The 18,171-nt window shown below is 39.4% G+C and overlaps 2 protein-coding genes across 15 annotated transcripts in view; both read left to right on the top strand.

The window, feature by feature from the left end:
• The first annotated feature begins 1,768 nt into the window (after nucleotides 1-1,768).
• Nucleotides 1,769-14,678, top strand: AMZ2 (archaelysin family metallopeptidase 2). Of its 6 annotated transcripts, XM_087925032.1 has the most exons (9): nucleotides 1,944-2,187; nucleotides 3,818-3,933; nucleotides 4,129-4,411; nucleotides 5,208-5,381; nucleotides 6,203-6,331; nucleotides 8,832-8,995; nucleotides 11,534-11,710; nucleotides 12,223-12,369; nucleotides 14,060-14,678. In XM_087925032.1, the coding sequence occupies exons 2-8, from the start codon at nucleotides 3,910-3,912 to the stop codon at nucleotides 12,367-12,369; spliced, it is 1,098 nt and encodes a 365-aa protein (XP_087781158.1). In that variant the 5' UTR covers nucleotides 1,944-2,187; nucleotides 3,818-3,909; the 3' UTR covers nucleotides 14,060-14,678. The 6 variants fall into 6 exon arrangements, with proteins under 6 accessions (XP_087781161.1, XP_087781158.1, XP_087781160.1 ...); XM_087925035.1 differs by lacking the exon at nucleotides 3,818-3,933 and adding an exon at nucleotides 1,769-1,815 and having other exon boundaries at nucleotides 2,123-2,187; nucleotides 12,223-14,678; XM_087925034.1 differs by lacking the exon at nucleotides 3,818-3,933.
• A 939-nt stretch (nucleotides 14,679-15,617) lies between these two features.
• ARSG (arylsulfatase G) overlaps nucleotides 15,618-18,171 on the top strand; it is a 104,430-nt gene continuing 101,876 nt past the window's right edge. For all 9 annotated transcript variants that reach the window (XM_087925044.1, XM_087925040.1, XM_026711196.2 and 6 more), the window contains exon 1: nucleotides 15,618-15,677. The gene's annotated coding sequence lies outside the window, so the exon portion shown is untranslated. The remainder of the gene's footprint in view (nucleotides 15,678-18,171) is intronic.

Genomic DNA, 18,171 nt, shown 5'->3' with positions numbered 1-18,171 from the left:
ACTGATTCATATTTATGACAGTCGCAGTGTTCCCTTTCTCGGCCTTCTGATAAGCAAAGTCAATGGGGGAGCCAGATTCACACACCTGTTACTAATTTAACTACTGCAGTTATTCACTTAACTGTGACAAGAAAGTTTGTTAAATGGGGCAAAATTCAGTTAACAAATCTTAGCAACAGAAATCTTAGGCTCAATTGTGGTTGTAAGTCAAGGACTATATATCACTTGTTTTAATAGCTCCAAGAGTGGAAGTTTTGTCTGTTTTTTTCCTATGTACATTGATACATGAAGTACATGTTTTGTAGTTTTATCATATTCCAAAGGAGGATTGGTGTAAAAATCTGGGAGGATCAGTATTACAACATAGTGTTTCAAAAATAAACACGAGGAACTGCTGAATGCTGTAACAATTTCAAAGAGTTTGTTCCATATTTATGTGGCTGCATCTAATTAGCATATATTAATACATTCATTTCCATTTCCAAAAGCTAATGCTCTAACAAATATGAATAAAGTCTTATATAACATTCAGAATACTCTAGTATTCATCCATATGTCCCCAGTGCTTGTACTATACACAAACTAAACTGGGGCAGTTATTCCCAGATCTGGCAATCAAAATATCATTGAAATTATGTTATTGGTATCAATTATAGCGGAAAAGCCCTCATTCTCAAAATTCTAATCAATTTGCTATGCTGTGTTGAAGCTAAACAATATTCTCTTTGTATCAATCGTGTCAAAACCTTAGTTTCCCAATGTAATATATTATGCTAGTCAGCTGTGTTATTAAGCAACATCCTTTCTTTACTAAGTACAGATAGCCCTCCCACTCACAACCATAGGAGGTCATTAAGTATGAAAAATGATTTTAAGTCACTTTTTTCAGTGCTGCTGTAACTTCAGATGGTCACTAAATGAATGGTCATAAGTCGAGGGCTACCTGTATATGCGTTAAAATACTACTCATCCAAATGCTTGGGTTGATTTACAGAACCAAGACTTGATTCACACAACAGACTGAGCCACAAAGCAGCCAGCCAGTTAAGCTCAGCCATAATGCAGAAACTCACCATCGTTTACTACTGTGTGCAGTCTGACCACAGTAATTTTGACAGCAAGAGCCCAGCCCCAATCCTGCCTGCCACAGTTCACTGCATAAGCAGCCTCACCACTTCGGATGTTGCACTTTGGCATCGAGGGAGAAACATCTCTGCCTATATGTGCATACAGAAGCATTTGTGTGCGTTCTGTATAAATGCTTCCCTGAATCCCAACTACCTTGGGGTGTGTGCAAAAGCTTTCATTTACAGGGCTATTCACACTAAAGTCTGCAGCCGACTCCCACAAACTTTTGGCGAGGTACTGCTGCCTGCTGCTGTGGGGGGTGGGAGGACGCGAGTGTAATGTCGAAATACTTCCTTCCTTCCGAGATGCTGTCGAAATACTTCCTTCCTTCCGAGATGCTGTCGAAATACTTCCTTCCTTCCGAGATGCTGGCTACATTTGCACAGCGTTCTTAATTGCAGCTTATTGACACACACACACACACACACACACACACACACCCGCGTGGCCAGAACTTCTCTTGAAGCGAGCCCGAGGGCGCCTTCGTCTGGCGACGTGGAAGTACGAACTTTCCGTGAGAAACTCCTCGAGAAGGTTCGCGCTCTGCCTCCCAGCTCGGCCTTTTCCAGCCCCGCCCTCCGCTCTCCATGCGCCAAACGACCTGCTTCCGTTGAGACTGCGGCGGGTGGGGGAGGGGTGTGGAGAGAAGGAGAGGGGCGGGACCGGTAGCCTAGCAAAGCAGACATTGTACGCGGTAGGCCCGCCGATACGTGCATGCGTCCGTAGGGCGGTTGTCAGCGGCGTCAAGCAACAACGGCGGCGCCGGGCGCGTGCAGTGGGGCGCGTGCAGTTTGGGCGGCGTCAAGGTGGGGGTGGGGGACGGGGGAACGTCTGCTTCCGGGAAGATGGAGACCGGAGTGAGCTGCAGCAGGCAGGGAATAGTCTGATTTGGACGCCATCTAAATAGAATAATAATAACAACTACTATAATAGAATAACTTTACCTTTATTGTCACTTTGAATGTACACTTTTCTTATTTTTATTTTATTTCAGAATAAAATTGGCTCTCTTCTTCCGGGATGTGAGCTTAAGCTGAAGATCAAATTATTCTCCTCGCAGTATGTTATGTTGCTTCTGTATTAAATCACTACAGAAATTGACCAATATATGTATGTAACCTGGGGATTTAAGACAGACGTGAGTAAATGGGGACAATGGAAGGCTTGCCTGTCTTAGGTGGTAGCTACCTTGGTAAACGAGTGATTTCAGGAAAATAATAAACCGGATCAAATTTCAGAAAATGAATGTAAAAATACCATTACGAGTATGCAAACTTATGAATCTACAAACATGACACCTGCTCCCAATAAATTACAATATCCAAGAATGTGTTTATGGTTGTGTAGAAAAAATACTTAAAGATTATAATTCTGCCTGCCATCCAATATATATGGATTGCAAAAATATTTTTTGTAGAATTATTGACAGAGGAAGTTACTAAAAAAATTGTTACTCCTTCAAACCTTTTCAAACATTGTTGGAAATATATTGTAGAAGAATACATTTTGAAACAGGTTCTGAAAATTTAGCTGAATAACAAGTTTGCTTAAATTATGTTTTCTTAGTTAAATTCGAAGGATCTAATTTGCTTCCCTCATCTTAGATTTGTGCATAAGAAAATCAATCTCACTTTTACCACATGGCAGGTATTTTTTGAAACTAAGAGGGCTGTCAAAAACAGGTTTGGAATATGGTATATCTATGTATTTTTTAGAAAGAAATAATTACATTGGAGATTATCAAGTATTGAACAAATATAACAATTATTTTCGCTTTCCCAGCCTGTTGAAAGTTGTTTGTGGGTGCCATTGATGTGCAGTGAAATTTGGGAACATGTTATTTTCAAGACTTATTAGTATATAAATGCAATAAATGCATTCATATTTATCATGATATTCTCTTTTGGAATAAGAAATTATATGCAAAGTGCAGAAAAAGAGTAAGAAATAGTAAACTAAAGAAATTAATGTATGAGGTGAGACAAAGGAAAGAAAAGATAACTTTATAGTTTTAGATGCCTTAACTCATTCTCTTTTTGAGGACCTCATCAATTCCATCTAATGTGTACGCTATAATTTCATAATGGACTGGCACCAGGGTAATTTAAGTTCAAACTGCTGTTATCAATGGAAACTCACTAGGTGATTAGGCCATTTTTCCTCCCCTCTCAACCCAGCATAACTTACCAAGTTGATCTGGAGGAAAGTAGGAAGACTGAGTTCGACATATGCCATCTTGAATTCTTGTATGAAAGATGGAATAAAATCTAATAACTATATGCTGTACTTTGAGATGTGAGTTGAGCAAAAGATGGCCAGAACACAATCTTACAAAGAATAAAAGAGTCTCCATAACAGTCACTTCACAATGTAACCACGTCATTTTAAAATGAAAAATACACGATATGTCCATTAATGATAGAAAATGGAAAACTGCCCTAATAATCCTTTCTATAGTTTAATGTTTGCAGATGTTCCAGATGAGCATAATTGAGGGGAAAATGTTGGATGCAATGAAACATGGACTCAATTAAATAATACAATAATGTATATGTACCACAGAGATTAAAGTTGTTATGAATTATGCCTTGTATGAGAATCATCTGGATACTAGTCGACAATAACCCTCAAACCAAACCATTGCATGTACTGGGTTTTTTAAAAAGTTGTGATCTGTGAACTAATTCAGGAACTAGACTGAGGACAGCTTGCACCAAATCTTTCCCATGGTGATCTTGTCGGAAAGCAGAAGTTGGTTATGAAATAATAGTTGGTACAGGAATGGAGAAGCTGATTGTTGCCTGGGTAGGACATGATCCTTGCTGAATAAGCACTAAGCTATGTTGCATGTCCAGGACTTGGCTTGTTACTTATCTGCTTGCAATAAGAATCAGAGGAATTTGCAAGACTTAACTGATGGCAAAGAGGAACTGTTTAAAATAATGTGCATGTAAGAGCCAGATTTCATAACCAATATTCATCTTTGTTTCTTGTTATTAGATGAAAGTAATTAGGCATTCTGAGGAGGCATTGAAAACAGCTCTTATCTCCAAGGACAGACAGCTTTTGAAGCTTTATGAGAAGTTTGATCCTAAGGAGAAGCATTTGCTGAATGAAGCATTTCAACCAGACAGTGCTCTTTTTAAACCCATAACTCTGGAATCCGAATCAGACTGGATCTCCTCACATCCAGAACCCACCCAAGATTTTTCACAGTTTTATCATGACCCCTGCAGAAATTTGCCAACCCCACAGAAGAGACAGATTTACATCCAGCCCATTGGTAATATTAAAGAATCGGCTATGAAAGTGTTAATTGAGCCATTAAATAACAATTAATTAAAGAGGCCACTTTCAAGCTTTCCACTTGCATAATTGTCATCCAAACCTGGTTATTATCAGGCCAGTTTTTCAGGATAATTTTCTCTGAACTGATAGCATGAGCTAAAGAATCTTACATACTCCTACAATTCCAGAATGTGGGCAACAAGGAATAGCAATGGATGGGTTTTTATCTTCTACTTGAGAAGGTTGCTAAGGCAGTCTGATTCTTCATATTACAACGTGTAGGACAGGGTGTCAAACTGGTGGGCTGGATGCGTCACATGCAGGCCACGCCCACTCCAGCTCCATGAAGGGGAAAAACATTGCAAAATGTCACGTGACGGCAACATGACACAGCGAGTTTGACACCCGTGATGTAGGAGATCAGATTTATACTGTATCAAATGAACATTAAGAAAGCAAAGATAATAAAACATAAAGCCCAATTCAGTGCATGCTTAAATTCAAAAGAACCTATTTTGAGTAATAAATATATATCCAAGTGGACATGTAGTTAAAGCCTAGATCCTACAATTTTCCTAGATACTGATATCTGCTTTTCGTATTACGTTGCTATTTTTGTTCCCTAAATGTTCTTTGGCTTTTTCTCCTGACTTTTAAAATAAGTTTACTACTCAGAATTGTATAGCAAAGAGAGTTACAAAGTAAAGTTAACAGTTTACTGTTGTATTACATGATTTTGCCTGTAAACAGTGGAAGGAAAAAAACTGCTATAAGTTGTTTTCTGGACCTAGGTTCTTTTGGAGATGCCAAAGTTAGCACAGATGTCTACTTGAAATGGCTGAGAGATTACTGTGAAGCATTTTACTACGGCCTGACTGTAAGAATCCTAGACCCAACGCCAGTTTCACACACGGGTTGTGCTTTTCGAATCAATGAATACACACACAATCTGCAGATCCATGCAGGTACGAGGAATAGACAAAACTGCTAAGATGAGTTCAGTCTTGTGATTTTGATCAATTTTGTCAACTGGATTATAAATTTCAGGTGCTCAGAATCACCTTATTGGTGAGATGGGCAACATATAAACTTAATAAATATAAATAATTTTGTAGTATTTTCTTGGGCTGATATTCTTGAGTAACTGATCATAATCAAAAGTAAAAAAAATGATGCTTGATGAAAGATGAACTTGACCTATCATAGGTTTGAGTTGCTATTAAGGCCTACCTTCTGTGTTAGTATTATGCCCTTATTTCCTTTGTATTGATACTCTGAGCTAGTCTATTCTATGATGAGGTTTATTAAGCTGCCTGGAAGTCAGTGTATTTGTTGTTTTTGAGTGGATATATCTTTTCCTCTTGGCCAGAAGCAGAGATCTTTCATTTCCTCTCTTATCTAATTATTTTAATTTAAGGATGCTGAGGGTTGGAACCAAAATCTCATGAATACAAAATATGTGTTGTTGAAATGCTGCATGATTCTTCCTTTTGCTGGTGTTTTTGTACATACATGGTAAATAAATACTCCATCAGAAAACAAATGGAGTATGCTTGGATTTGTTTTAATTGCAAATTTCACATTCACTTTAAGGGAACTAAATTCAAAATAATTAGGTTTAAATTCATAGCCCTTATTTCCCCCCTCCCCCTTGCTTCTGTGATGCGTAACTTGGAGAGGTCATTTTAATATCTCTCTTATTTCAGGATTACTGTTATGGCTGCAGTTCTTGATTATACAATTACTGCCTCCTGTGAAGAGACACTGATACCTGTTTTTTATATAGGGTATCTCTTGAATTACTTAAAGAAAAAAAAGCCAAAGGATGCTTTTTGCATTGTGGGAATAACCGTGATAGATCTTTACCCCAAGGACTCTTGGAATTTTGTCTTTGGACAAGCCTCCTTAACAGAAGGTATGTGGTTGGCTTCCTTTGAAGTTCTCAGGGTGACTTAGAATATGACTTTGACCAATCATTTTTTCATAGTTCACATGAAATAGAGTTACTTCTAGAGAAAATTACTTTAGAATTGTAGTGACACTACTGGAAGGGCAAAAGAGTGGGGGGTTTGCACTGCAAGAAAACTAGATCTGCTGGTTTTCAGTAGAAACCAATTCTGTGCAGGAGCCATAGCCTGTTATTTTAGGCATCACAGACTGGTTCCCTTTAACTCAGATGCAGTTTAATATACCTTAAGTGAACATAACAATATCCTTGCGTTCCTTGTTTGTCAGTGTAGAGGAGTAGTTAGAAACAGGATACTGTTTTTTTTAACTTCAGGCTGCATCATAGTGCATTGTATTGCAAATACTGTATTTCACTACTAAAAAGTAAAAGTAACCACTACAATCAGTTTTCTTTTCTGCTGGCTTTGTGGAGGCATCCATGCAGTTTTCTTGATTGCACATTAGTATATCCATAGTTTTACAATTTGCCACACATTATTTTTAGTAGGATGAAAAGAATTTTGAAAATGTAGGTATTACACTCCTGTGTGATTGGCCTGATTCCAGTGCTCAGCATCTTGGGAAAAGATCTTCTACATCAGGGGTGTCAAACTCGCAATGACAAGTCATCAGGTGATGTATCACAACTTTTTCCCTCTTCGCTAAACCGGGGAGCGTGACCGGCGCGTGAGGCATCCGGCCCACAGGCCGTGAGTTTGACACTCCTGTTCTACACAGTAAAAAGTCTTTTAGTGGCAAGCCCAAGGATGATGTAATTCATTGACCTTGACAGGATTCACACATTTATTAGTATGCTAAAGTACAAATACATAAATTGGTTTATTATGTGTTAGTGTAATCCAAACCTCAGAATGCTAGAAGAGTGCATTGAGTTCTAATATAGTTCTCATTATATGAATCATCTTCCACAGTCTTTGCAGTGTAGAAGCATTCTATTCACATGTAGCAGGTACCCTAATGAACAGTGACATTCTATCTTGAGGTCCTGGAATATTTAAGGATTGGGTTTGGCTTGAATTTTGGTGGCAAATTGCTGGAGACTTAAAGCCCAGGGGTTATTCTGTGGGGTTCAGGAAATTAAACTCATGGACTTTTGCAGTTTGATTACTAAATATTATCCAAGTCCAAGTATTATCCTTGGATAATATTATTATCCAGTGGTTTGCAGAAAGGAATATATAGAGGCTCTCAGAATAATAAAGTCTTAGATGGAGAGGAAGATGTTGACTGTTTTCACATTTTTTTACTGTCATTGACCAATAGAGGGCAGTGGTAGTACATCTGAAGCCCTTTTATAATAAAGCCTAGGAGCCTTTAATTTGCCATTCCTGGAGTAAAGCATTTCTATTGATGGTCATGCATAGGATATCTTGAGTTATATGTTTGCAAACCAAGTATTTTGGAAGGAAACATGAAACCATTGGAGAGTTGGTATATTTTCTCAAAGCCTCATTTACCTGCAAAAGACACATTCTTCTCTGAAATGGTTATTTGCACAAACGGGAGTTGTGGTAAAGTTACCTTGTAATATTCCAGTACCGATAGAGGAGAATATTTGTAGCTCAGGGTTGAAATGAGGGGACTTTGGTGCTCTCTGAGCTTGGTTGTTAAACAGAATAACAGGAATTGGAAGGGACTTGGAAGGTCTTCTAATCCAACCCCCCTGCTCAATAAGGAAAAACCCTATTATACCATTTCAGACAAATGGCTGTCCAATCTCTTCTGGATGTGCACTGTGCACTGATGATGTTACCTAGTTGGGTAATGAAATGTCTGCAGGAAAACAACCAAGCTCAGACAGTAGCAAGGACTTCTCATATTTCAGACCTTTTTTCAAATGTGTAGAGGAGGCAATTAACTGAACACACGAGATGTCATTAAGATGCTTTTGGTCATTACTTGGGTTCCATTTCTCCTTTCCCATTTCTTCTGATTTGCCTTTCCAAATGGGTTGTGTGTTTTGGGGGACTTTTCTGCCCTTTCTAAACTCATTTGCTGAGTGGACTGTTTTGCAGCTAATTGGTCCAGGTGGGGTGAAAGAGAAAACACCTTTGCTTCAAGACACAAACAGATGGTTGCTCTGAAACAAGGATTCTCTCCCCTTAAATATTTGATCTTTTTCGAAGCCGAGGAGAATACTTAGCTGTGGCGTCATGCCAAGTGCTAGGCAGTAAAAAGTAATTTCCTTGAAGATTAAATAGAATTTAAATGTAGTTAAAATAAATAGCCCTGAATAGAATAGGATCTATTATATTTAATAATTTATTACTCCTGTCATTTTAAAACTTACAGTTTTATGACAACTCTCGGGGCTTTGAAATGGACTGCAAGGTTTCTGTATTAGAAATGTTCTTTTGGATACGTATAGTATGTATATGTAGCATGGTTAATGCAGCCGATTCCTGTTGGTACAACTTTTAATTTGAATTCCCCTTTGCTTTGGTAAGGGGTGGGGATCTTCAGCTTTGCCAGATATGACAGTGACTTCTACAGTGCAAACTACAAGGGCAGGTTGAAAACAGTGAAAAAGCTTCCTGCAGCTGACTATTCTGTGTTTGATGGCTACTATACACCTGAAATCACAAGTCAATTGCTTCTGAGATCCTGCAAAGTAAGTGTTTTAAATTATTAGAGTTATATTGAGTTATACGTATATTATATTGAAACCAAATTTCTGTTTTGATATCCTCACTTCTTTCTTAGTTTTTAAGCAACTTCAGCTCTTTTCATTAAAAGAACAGTAGCCTATTAAAAAAAATTAACATGTAAGTCGTGCGCTTAGTGTTTCCCAACCTCAGCAATTTTAAGATCTGGGTACTTCCACTCCCAGAATCCCACAGTCAGCTTGCTGGGAGTTGCAGTCCACACATTTTGAAATCGCCACGGTTGGGAAACCCTGGCTTAGGGCCTGGGAAGCTTGACTGGATTGGAAGCATAATAGCCCCACAGTTTACTTTTCTTAAGCTACATGAAAATCTCTTGATGATTTCCTCAGATTTACATTGCAAGGAATCAGATTCCTTTATTCCTGCAGTTTTATAGTTAATATATGCATGCGCTAAATAATCATAAACAGTTAATGTAATTAAAATTTTATCATCTTTAGAAATCAAATGACTTGAAATGGATATTGGCCATTCCCTCACTAGTGATTTATAGCAGGGGTCGCCAACCTTTTGGACCTCAGGGACCACCAAACTCATAATTTTAAATCCTGTGGACCAGAGCTCCTGGGAAAATCCCAAAAAAAGTCTGCAGGAAAATCCACCACCCCGTTTTCTTACCGATCAATCATTCTTTATTTGGGATCTCAGGGATACCGTCTCCAGCTCCGTTCTCAGGGGGAGAAAGGGAGAGAGACTTTTGGCTTCATGCAAGGAAAGCAGCAGAAGTCTTTCTTTCTCTCCACCACCAGAAATGAGACTTTTTGAGACTTGTCGCACCGGCGCAGCCTCTTGGAGCAGGATGCCTTGCAGGGTCCTAAAGACTCATTTCTGGCAGAGTTTGTGGGAGAGAAAGAAAGTCTTTTGCTGCTTTCCTTGCGTGCAGTCAAAAGCAGAAGAAAAAAGAAGTAGAAAGAAGCAGCCCGGTGGCCAGGCCAGGCACGTGGGGCGCATGGGGCAAGTTCTCCCCTCCACCCTTTCACACTTCCCCTCATTACCTCATCTTGTTCACAATGCAAGTGATGCAAGCCCTGTGTTCTCATGTAGCCTGAATTAATTGCTTTGGGGGGGGTGCTTTGGGGGTGACATTTCTCTGCAGACCACAATTTTCTCCCGGACCACCAGTGGTTCCCGACCCACTGGTTGGCGACCACTGATTTATAGTGTCTTCTAGGATCACTCACTAACCATCATTGCAGCATTATAAATCCTATATTTTAAGTACTATTTTAGCAGAATGATTAGATACCATAGGACAGGGGTAGGGAAACTTGGTTCTTTTATCTTGGTTCTTTTAATATTAAACAGTCCCATTCAAGTCAAAAATTGATTTCCCCCACAACTGAAAAACCAGTAGGGCAGGGATGGAACCTTTTATGGCTCACTCAGGAGTTCTGGGAGTTGAAGTCCATAAGTGATAAAAGAACCAAGTTTCCCTGCCATAGGATGTTATAAGTGCATGGTGAGGAAAGAGCAGCTGATTAGGTTGGCATCGCAAACCTAATCAACCACATTTTAATCTGATTGTGAGGATTCAGCTTATTTATGTATTAATGTGTCACACAAAACCAAAAAATCATTCCTACCCTATGATAAGCATATGATATAAATACCACAACTCCCTTCTTTCAGGAAATAAAATATTTCCTCCGATGATTATTTTGTTGTTATTATTCTAGACCAAAAATATTAATTCATGTGATCATTTGGATAGATTGAAATCCTGCAGAAAATGTGAGGATCCTTTGTTGCACAGGGAGATCATTGGCTTGTGGATTAGAGAAAATTTTAATAGTTAAAGCTTGAGATCTGTTTTGAGTCATTATTTTTATTGTGCTTTTCATATTTTAGAATAATGTAAGTACAATTATACTGAATTAAATATTGTTCTGCTAAAAGATTAAAATGGCTTAGTTAATATTTATATTGACTGAAAAGTCTACAGGTAAAATAAAAGGCTAAATACTTTTTATTTGATTTGTTTGTTAAATTTATCATTTGCCTTTTCTCTAGGTATTCAGATAGCAAAGCTATGAGGTTGGGGTGAAAGTGCCTGACCCAAAGTCACCCTTCACATTTCTGTTTGATTAAAATTGGCCTTGTATCTGGCTCTCTCCAACTGTAATCCAATCCTAGTCTATCACACTGGCCAGTTCTACCTTTTCTCACAAAATCTCTTGTGGTCCAAATGCCCTGGATTGCAACTACAATTGTTCAAGTCCACAATCAATAAGTCAAACCTAATGAGAAGGCTGGTTTAAGTAGAACTCTTCCATTCATAGTCTATGGCAGAGCAAAAATTCAGTCATCATTTTTCCCCACTGTAAACTGATTTTGCCCTCTAAATTATTCTACTTCCTGCAATGAAAGCATATACTCTGATTTGAAAAAATAACTAGCGGTGCTATAAGGACTATTAAGCTTATTCAGCACAACTGTTGTGGTTTTAAGTTGTCTTAGGTGTTGTGGCTATATTTGTGTTTCAGACTTTGACTCACGAGATTGGACACATCTTTGGGCTCCATCATTGTCAGTGGTTACAATGTGTTATGCAGGGATCGAATCATCTGGAGGAATCAGATAGACGTCCATTAGACCTTTGCCCTATTTGCTTGCGCAAGTTGCAATCTGTACTTGGTTTCAGCATTCTGGAAAGATACAAGGTATGTCACTTCAGGGTGGAGCCTTGTATTCTTTAACAGTGTGAGAACTGCTTTAAATGCTGCTTTTTCCAGCTCTGGCAGAAATGAGAAACTGAGATGGGAAGGGATTCATTACATTGCTCCGCTGCATTCTGTGCTGTTGATGGTAATGATGAGGTTCAAGGCAGAGTTAGAGACTCAAGTCAAAAGCTCAGCTTAGCAGAATAATAGGAAAGTCTTCTGGGTAGTGTGGACTTATGAAAAAGTCAAGAATTTTTTGAAAAATTAATCCATAGATCTGCCACACCCAACCATTTGTATATACAGGATTGGTTTACCACATAGGGCTTGTTTCATTGTTTTCTTTATGACATTAAGGAAATGAAATGCATCTGAAGAGAATTGATCAGCAATATGGTGTGTGAAAGAAGTCATCAATGTAGAAATTCGACTTGAATACTAAATAGCTAGCCTATATTTTCTGATTTCTTACTATGCATGCCCATTTTGAATAAAGTTTCTAATTTTTTTAGGCGCTGCAGAGATGGATAGAGGATAAAGCTAATGGAACAGAAGAAGGACACAGCAGTGAGGCTAGAGGAGGACTGCCGAAGCCGGTGGAATCATTTACAGAAAGTTATGATTTGCTTATGAAATGCTTAGATGTCCTCCAGAAATAAGTTTGCCATGCAGGTTCAAAGGGAGTGTTCTTATTATAATAGTATAATCACTGCTAAAAGTATGGTGATGAATTAAAATATATTTTAAATTGAAAGCTAAAAAAAACCCTTTAGTAAATATTTCAGCTGTTTGTTCTGCATGTTTTCTTTGGTTTCTGTTAAGTTACTCTTTTCCCTGGAATGTCTAACACAGTCTAGTAACACATTATTTATTTCTTATATTGAAAGAGTTAAACTGTGCTGCAGTCCATGGAACAACTGCTGTCAGGCATCTGAATTAGTTGTTTCATCCACAAAATTGATTGACAAATTGAGCCCCGTTTCTATCTGTAAAATACCTTCTTGAATAGAATAGAATAGAATAGAATAGAATAGAATAGAATAGAATAGAATAGAATAGAATAGAATAGAATAGAATAGAATAGAATTCTTTATTGGCCAAATGTGATTGGACACAAGGAATTTGTCTTGGTACAAATGCTCTCAGTATACATAGAAGAAAAGATACATTCATCAAGAGTCAAAAATCATAAGGTTCAACACTTAATAATAGTCATATAAGCAATCAAATTGTACTAGGAAACAGTCAATATAAATCATAAGGATACAAGCGACAAAGTTACAGTCATACAGTCACAAGTGGGAGGGGAGGGTGATAAGGAATGATGAGAAGAGTAATAGTAATAGTAGTGCAGACTTTGTAAATAGTTGGACAGTGTTGAGGGCATTATTTGTTTAGCAGAGTGATGGCATTTGGAAAAAACTGTCCTTGTGTCTAGCTGTTCTGATGTGCAGTGCTCTATAACATCATTTTGAGGGTAGGAGTTGAAACAGTTTATGTCCGGGATGTGAGGGGGGGTCTGTAAATATTTTCACAGCCCTCTTTTTGACTTGTGCAGTATACAGGTCCTTGATTGAAGGCAGATTGGTAATAATTGTTTTTTCTGCAGTCCTAATTACCCTCTGAAGTCTGTGTCTTGTTGGGTTGCAGAACCAAACCAAACAGTTCTAGAGATGCAGATGACAGACTAAATAATTCCTCTGTAGAACTTATCAGCAGCTCCTTGGGCAGTTTGAGCTTCAAACATCAACAACTTAAAGGAGCATTTTCTCTGCCTGTTCAGCAAATGGTCATGTTTGCAGTCTGTGATGAATGACAAATCGTGCTCATTTGCATGGAACAAGAAATGGAATGGAAGCAAATAGGTTGTGCATATCAATAAACCCTTCATGCACATCAGAATTGAAAATTGGCACAGAAAAACTTGTGGGACCTGAAATTGATCAGAACCTTCAGTACCTGTGCTTTTGAAGTCAGTTAATTTCTCTCACAGTATAGACCTTGTCCATTTCATAGGGGTAACAGATCAAATTCATCAGGGGTAACGGGTCAAATTCAGCCCAGATATCCAGACAAAGCTGTGCCCCAGTCATCTCCATAGAACCAGTATAGCTGGAATCTGACTACAAACAGATCGTAAATAAAATATCCACAGTACCTTTAAAATGACAATTAAAAACTTTGACATTACATAAGAAAATAAAAAAAAATATATTAAAGATGGTATACTGAAATCCATAAATATCATCAGGAGGCTCTCTGCCAAAGCTCAGTTTTTAACATGTTCCTAACAGCAAATGAAACTACATGTTTTACAGTTCATAAATATAAATGCTACTCTTTCTTCAGAATTGAAAAAGGAAATAATCTGGAGAACTGATGGTCCTCTGGGTGACATTGAGCAATGACCTGGGAAAGAACAAAGGCCAAAGAGGAGAACTACACAAGGACAAGGAAATTTTTTTATGTTGGGTGTTGATGATTAATTTGATTTAAGAGTCAAACATTTTTCAATTTCCTTGGTTTGGATTACTGTTATCTGGCGTAATAGTGCTTTCATCTTAAATCTAAATCCAATTAGCATATTTCCTTACCTAATTAATGCTTAAGCATATTTTTTTCCCCTCTTCCTAGCTTGGTAGAATGGATTTCCCACTGTGTATAATTTTCAAGGTTAATTTTAGTTGGACAGGCACTGACTTCTTCCAGGATGTTTTCTGATTTCCCAGAAATTAATATTTAACATGAGAGCACCTTTAATTTTGAAATGATACAGAAATAATTTCTTCCCATATAAGAAATTTTTGCAGGAATATTAACTTCTGATGAGAATTCTACCTGACAGACATGACAAAAGGCATATTGATCATATTACCCAGATTATGGTATATTATAATATTTAGTGAACATGTATATAGGAGTCTTATTTTAGAAAAAAAAATCAATAAAGCTTCCAATGTACTTGAAATTATCCATTGTTTTTGTTGTTGACATTTCTGGTTAATGTTCAGACACCAAACAAAATGGGAAACTTTCATCTCCCTTCTGTTTCATTTTAATTTGTTGCAATTACATTTGCATTGCTCTTGCATTACATTTTATGCAGCTCATTTGTTTTTGTGTTAATCTGAGGTGAACGTAGTCTTTGTGAGTTATTAAAGAAACAATACCTTTGCCTCAGTCCCAGGTTAATTAGTGTGGTTTGATATATTGGTACTTTACAAAGTCCAAGTATATTTTCTTAGATGCTGATAGGACAATTGTACCTTATCAAGCATTTACAATGTTTCTCCCAGCCAAGATCTCTACCTCTGCAACTATGTGGAGGGAGATGATTTGCTGTGACCTGTGGAGAATTAGTTCAATGGGATCAAGGTCTCCTTTGCAAGGTAGATTTCTGCAGCATCAAGGATGGCCAAACTCTGAATAAAACAACTAAGGATGCTTCTGGCTTTACAATCATCACTCAGGTGTTTCCGACTTCTTTTCCCAGGTAGGCAGCTTAAGCTGCTTGATGAAGAAGAGACCAGAGGCACTTCGTTGTCGCTTATAGTGAGTCATGGCAGGCAATAGATTTGAGGGGAAATGGAAATGAACTTGGGCTGGGTTTATGAATAGTTGGCTAGATGCGGCAGACGCTTCAAAGAACTCTCTAGCTAGTTAGTACTCAAGACAAAAAGCAGGAGGGAGAAAGTCTACCTTTCTGTGGGAACGCCTGTCACCAACTCGTCCTTTTCCCCGAGAGTGGGGACCACTTAGCGATCGCCTCAAAAGACACACTGGGTTTTGCGCGGGGGAACAGGATTCCGAAGTTCCACTCTTCGGCTCTTTCGGGCGGAATCGGCTCGGTGTCTCCTGATTGGTTCAGGCCCAAGCAAAAGGGAGGCGCAAAGCCTGGCTTACACTTGCGGTGAATCGGAGGAACGTGATGGCCAGCAGCGGTGGGCTGCATGAGCGGCGCGGACGTGTGAGTGCACAAACCACCTTTGCCGTGCGATTACCCGATGTTATTGTTTGGTTTTTAACGCGGGTGTAACTTTGGGCTTTGACTTAGCTGAGATGGTTGGGGTTTTTGGGGGGACGCGGGGAGCGGGAATCAACTGAAAAGAGGGCGAGCCAAGCTGAGAAAAGTGAGTCCTTCGGCCGCAGTAGCAGAAATCTTGCAATCCGGGTGCAAAGCGGCCTCTAGTTTGGGGTGGGAGGCGGGTAGGGAGAGTCGGCGAACTATCTTGTATTCTGTACTCTCTTTCCCCCGCCCCGGGCAACGAGGCTGCAGTTGCATCGGTCCTTCTAGGTAAAGTTAGCCGGTACCCGGAGGACACGCGCAGCCCGAGGTCGGGCGGGAAGGTAGCTATTCCTAAGGGGTGGATGGAGGGGTGTGTGTGTATGTGTGTCTGTGTATGCGCGCATTCGTGCCCACGTTGAGCTGGAACTGGGAAGCCGCGGAGGCCAGGCCCGATGTGGCGTTTCCGGCGAGAGACGGTGGTGGAATTTTCCATGCACGCTGCGCTCTCTGCGGAGGCTGGCAGGGAAGGCCCCGCTTGGTGAGGCCCCCGCCCTGCCCGGCAGCCTTGCCCCACGCCCAGAGCTTGGCCGGGAGTGGGGGTGGGGGCAGTAGCCTGGCCCTGCAGCCGCTGCTCTGCTCCGACCTTTTCCCGGATTTAGGCGCTTTTCAAACGGGCCATCCGGCTCCAGATCTTTTAACTCTTACAACTTCACACGTTTTGCGTGTAGCCTGGGAGCATCCTGACCCTCCAGCAGGAGCCGAATTGCTCCCGAAGCATCGGCTCCCGTCCCCGACTTAAACGAATTCAGAAGTGGGTTAAAACCCGGTTTCTCACTTGCACCCTGCAGCGCCGTTCACAGGTGTATTTTCCCGGCCGACCTCTGCGGATTTACACGTTTTCTTTCTTGTAGCATCTTGAGACTCTCTACCTAAGGTTGTTGTAGTGTGGTTGCAATTTAGGGACAGCTGCTCTGCCCCAAACTGGAGAGAGGATAGTGCTGGTTTGTGAAACCAGCTGTGAGATCTCTGAAAATGGTTTAAGAGATCCACTGTAGAGTCTTAATAGCTCTACTCCAATTTATTATCTTCTCTCCCAAAGCTTTCTTAAGAATTGTAGCACATCCTTCAAAGGCAAGATGTTTTTGTATTGTATTTTCTTTTGATATGCATAGGAATTATCATTTCTTTCCGCTATTCCAATATTTTTCAACTTGGAAATGGAATACACAAGACATGTGCTGAACTTTTTTAAAAAAAGCAACCCAAGGATTATCAGGAAGCTGATCCATTTAAACTTGTTCCTTACTGCTAAATGGTCTCATTATATCCACACTAGCTGCTTCTTTGAAATGAAAACATCCAAGTCAGAAGTTTTGTTCTTTAGGCAGGTCTCTTAAATCACGGAATTATACTTTTGGACAAGGTCACAAAAGCCATCTAGTGCAACACTGCAGTGGCAGGAAAATCAATTAAATCCTTCTTGAGAGATCCAAACTCTCCAATTTATAGTCTCTGTGGGTATTGCCTACAGCCTGGAAGCTTTTTGCTAAACATTATAACTCTAATACAATCTGGAATGCTTTGGAATGAATTGGGAGTCAGTTCTGCTGACTCACCTTGAGAGCAAGGTTTACTGAGCATTCATTCTGATCCTAATGATGTACGGTATGTATGTATTGCCTCTTCTTTCTGAACAAGGAATAATGTATTCTTGCAGTCACAACCAGTTGATTTAAATGGAAGTATGTTCCAGGTGTTTTACACGAACCAGACACTAGAGGGCGCCAGACATCCTTTTTAAAGCAAGAAACTTTTACCAGCAATATTTCTACCCTGCTTTTCCCTACCTCAAGCCCTCAAGATAAGTCAGAGCAATTCCCATTGCCTTTCATTTAGCATGTTGTTATGGATGTGAGATACTGTATAAACCTAATCATCTGGAGGATACCAGATTTAATAAAGCTAGCTGAACACATTTTAGCTTACTTTATTGTGGGAACCCAGCCATGCACGATTCAATTTATTGTGAGTACATACACGTAGGATTAGTTTGGTGAATTTTGGTTTGTTATCTGGAAAGTATGATGTGTACCTACTCTTTGTGTCCTTGATGGACATCCTTCATCCCATATGTATTTTGTAAACGAAATGGGGATGATGGTGAGTATGTGTTTTGTTTGTAAAAACTTGCAAAAACTGCTTTTGATGTAGTAGACACAAAATATGTTTCTTGCCAGATGATGTGTTCTTTTTTATAAAGATTTGCCTTGAGATGGAATGATTGTAGAGAAAGTTCCAGGATCACCACATACACACTGATCCATTTTCATAGGAAAGAAAAGTCTCAAATATACAGTCTTGAATGTTTTGCAGAAGGACCTTTATTTGCATGAAGTGACAGAAGGAAACCTAAAGCAAAGCAAAAGAGCAAGTGGGACGGGGGTGGGTGCAAAAC

This window comes from Pseudonaja textilis, chromosome 2 (assembly GCF_049901715.1).
Source record: "Pseudonaja textilis isolate UNSWEBS1 chromosome 2, rPseTex1.2, whole genome shotgun sequence".
In the NCBI taxonomy this organism is placed as follows: Eukaryota; Metazoa; Chordata; class Lepidosauria; order Squamata; family Elapidae; genus Pseudonaja; species Pseudonaja textilis.
Note: the sequence above shows the minus strand (reverse complement) of the source record. Positions and strands in the feature narration are given on the sequence as shown.

What these genes read in the sequence shown, in the direction of transcription:
- AMZ2 (XM_026711202.2), top strand. Translation starts at nt 2,237, where the DNA reads ATGTATGTAACCTGGGGATTTAAGACAGAC. An exon ending in GATTTACATCCAGCCCATTG is followed by an intron (nt 4,412 to 5,207) that starts GTAATATTAAAG and finishes TTCTGGACCTAG; the next exon opens with GTTCTTTTGGAGATGCCAAA. An exon ending in GCATTCTGGAAAGATACAAG is followed by an intron (nt 11,711 to 12,222) that starts GTATGTCACTTC and finishes TAATTTTTTTAG; the next exon opens with GCGCTGCAGAGATGGATAGA.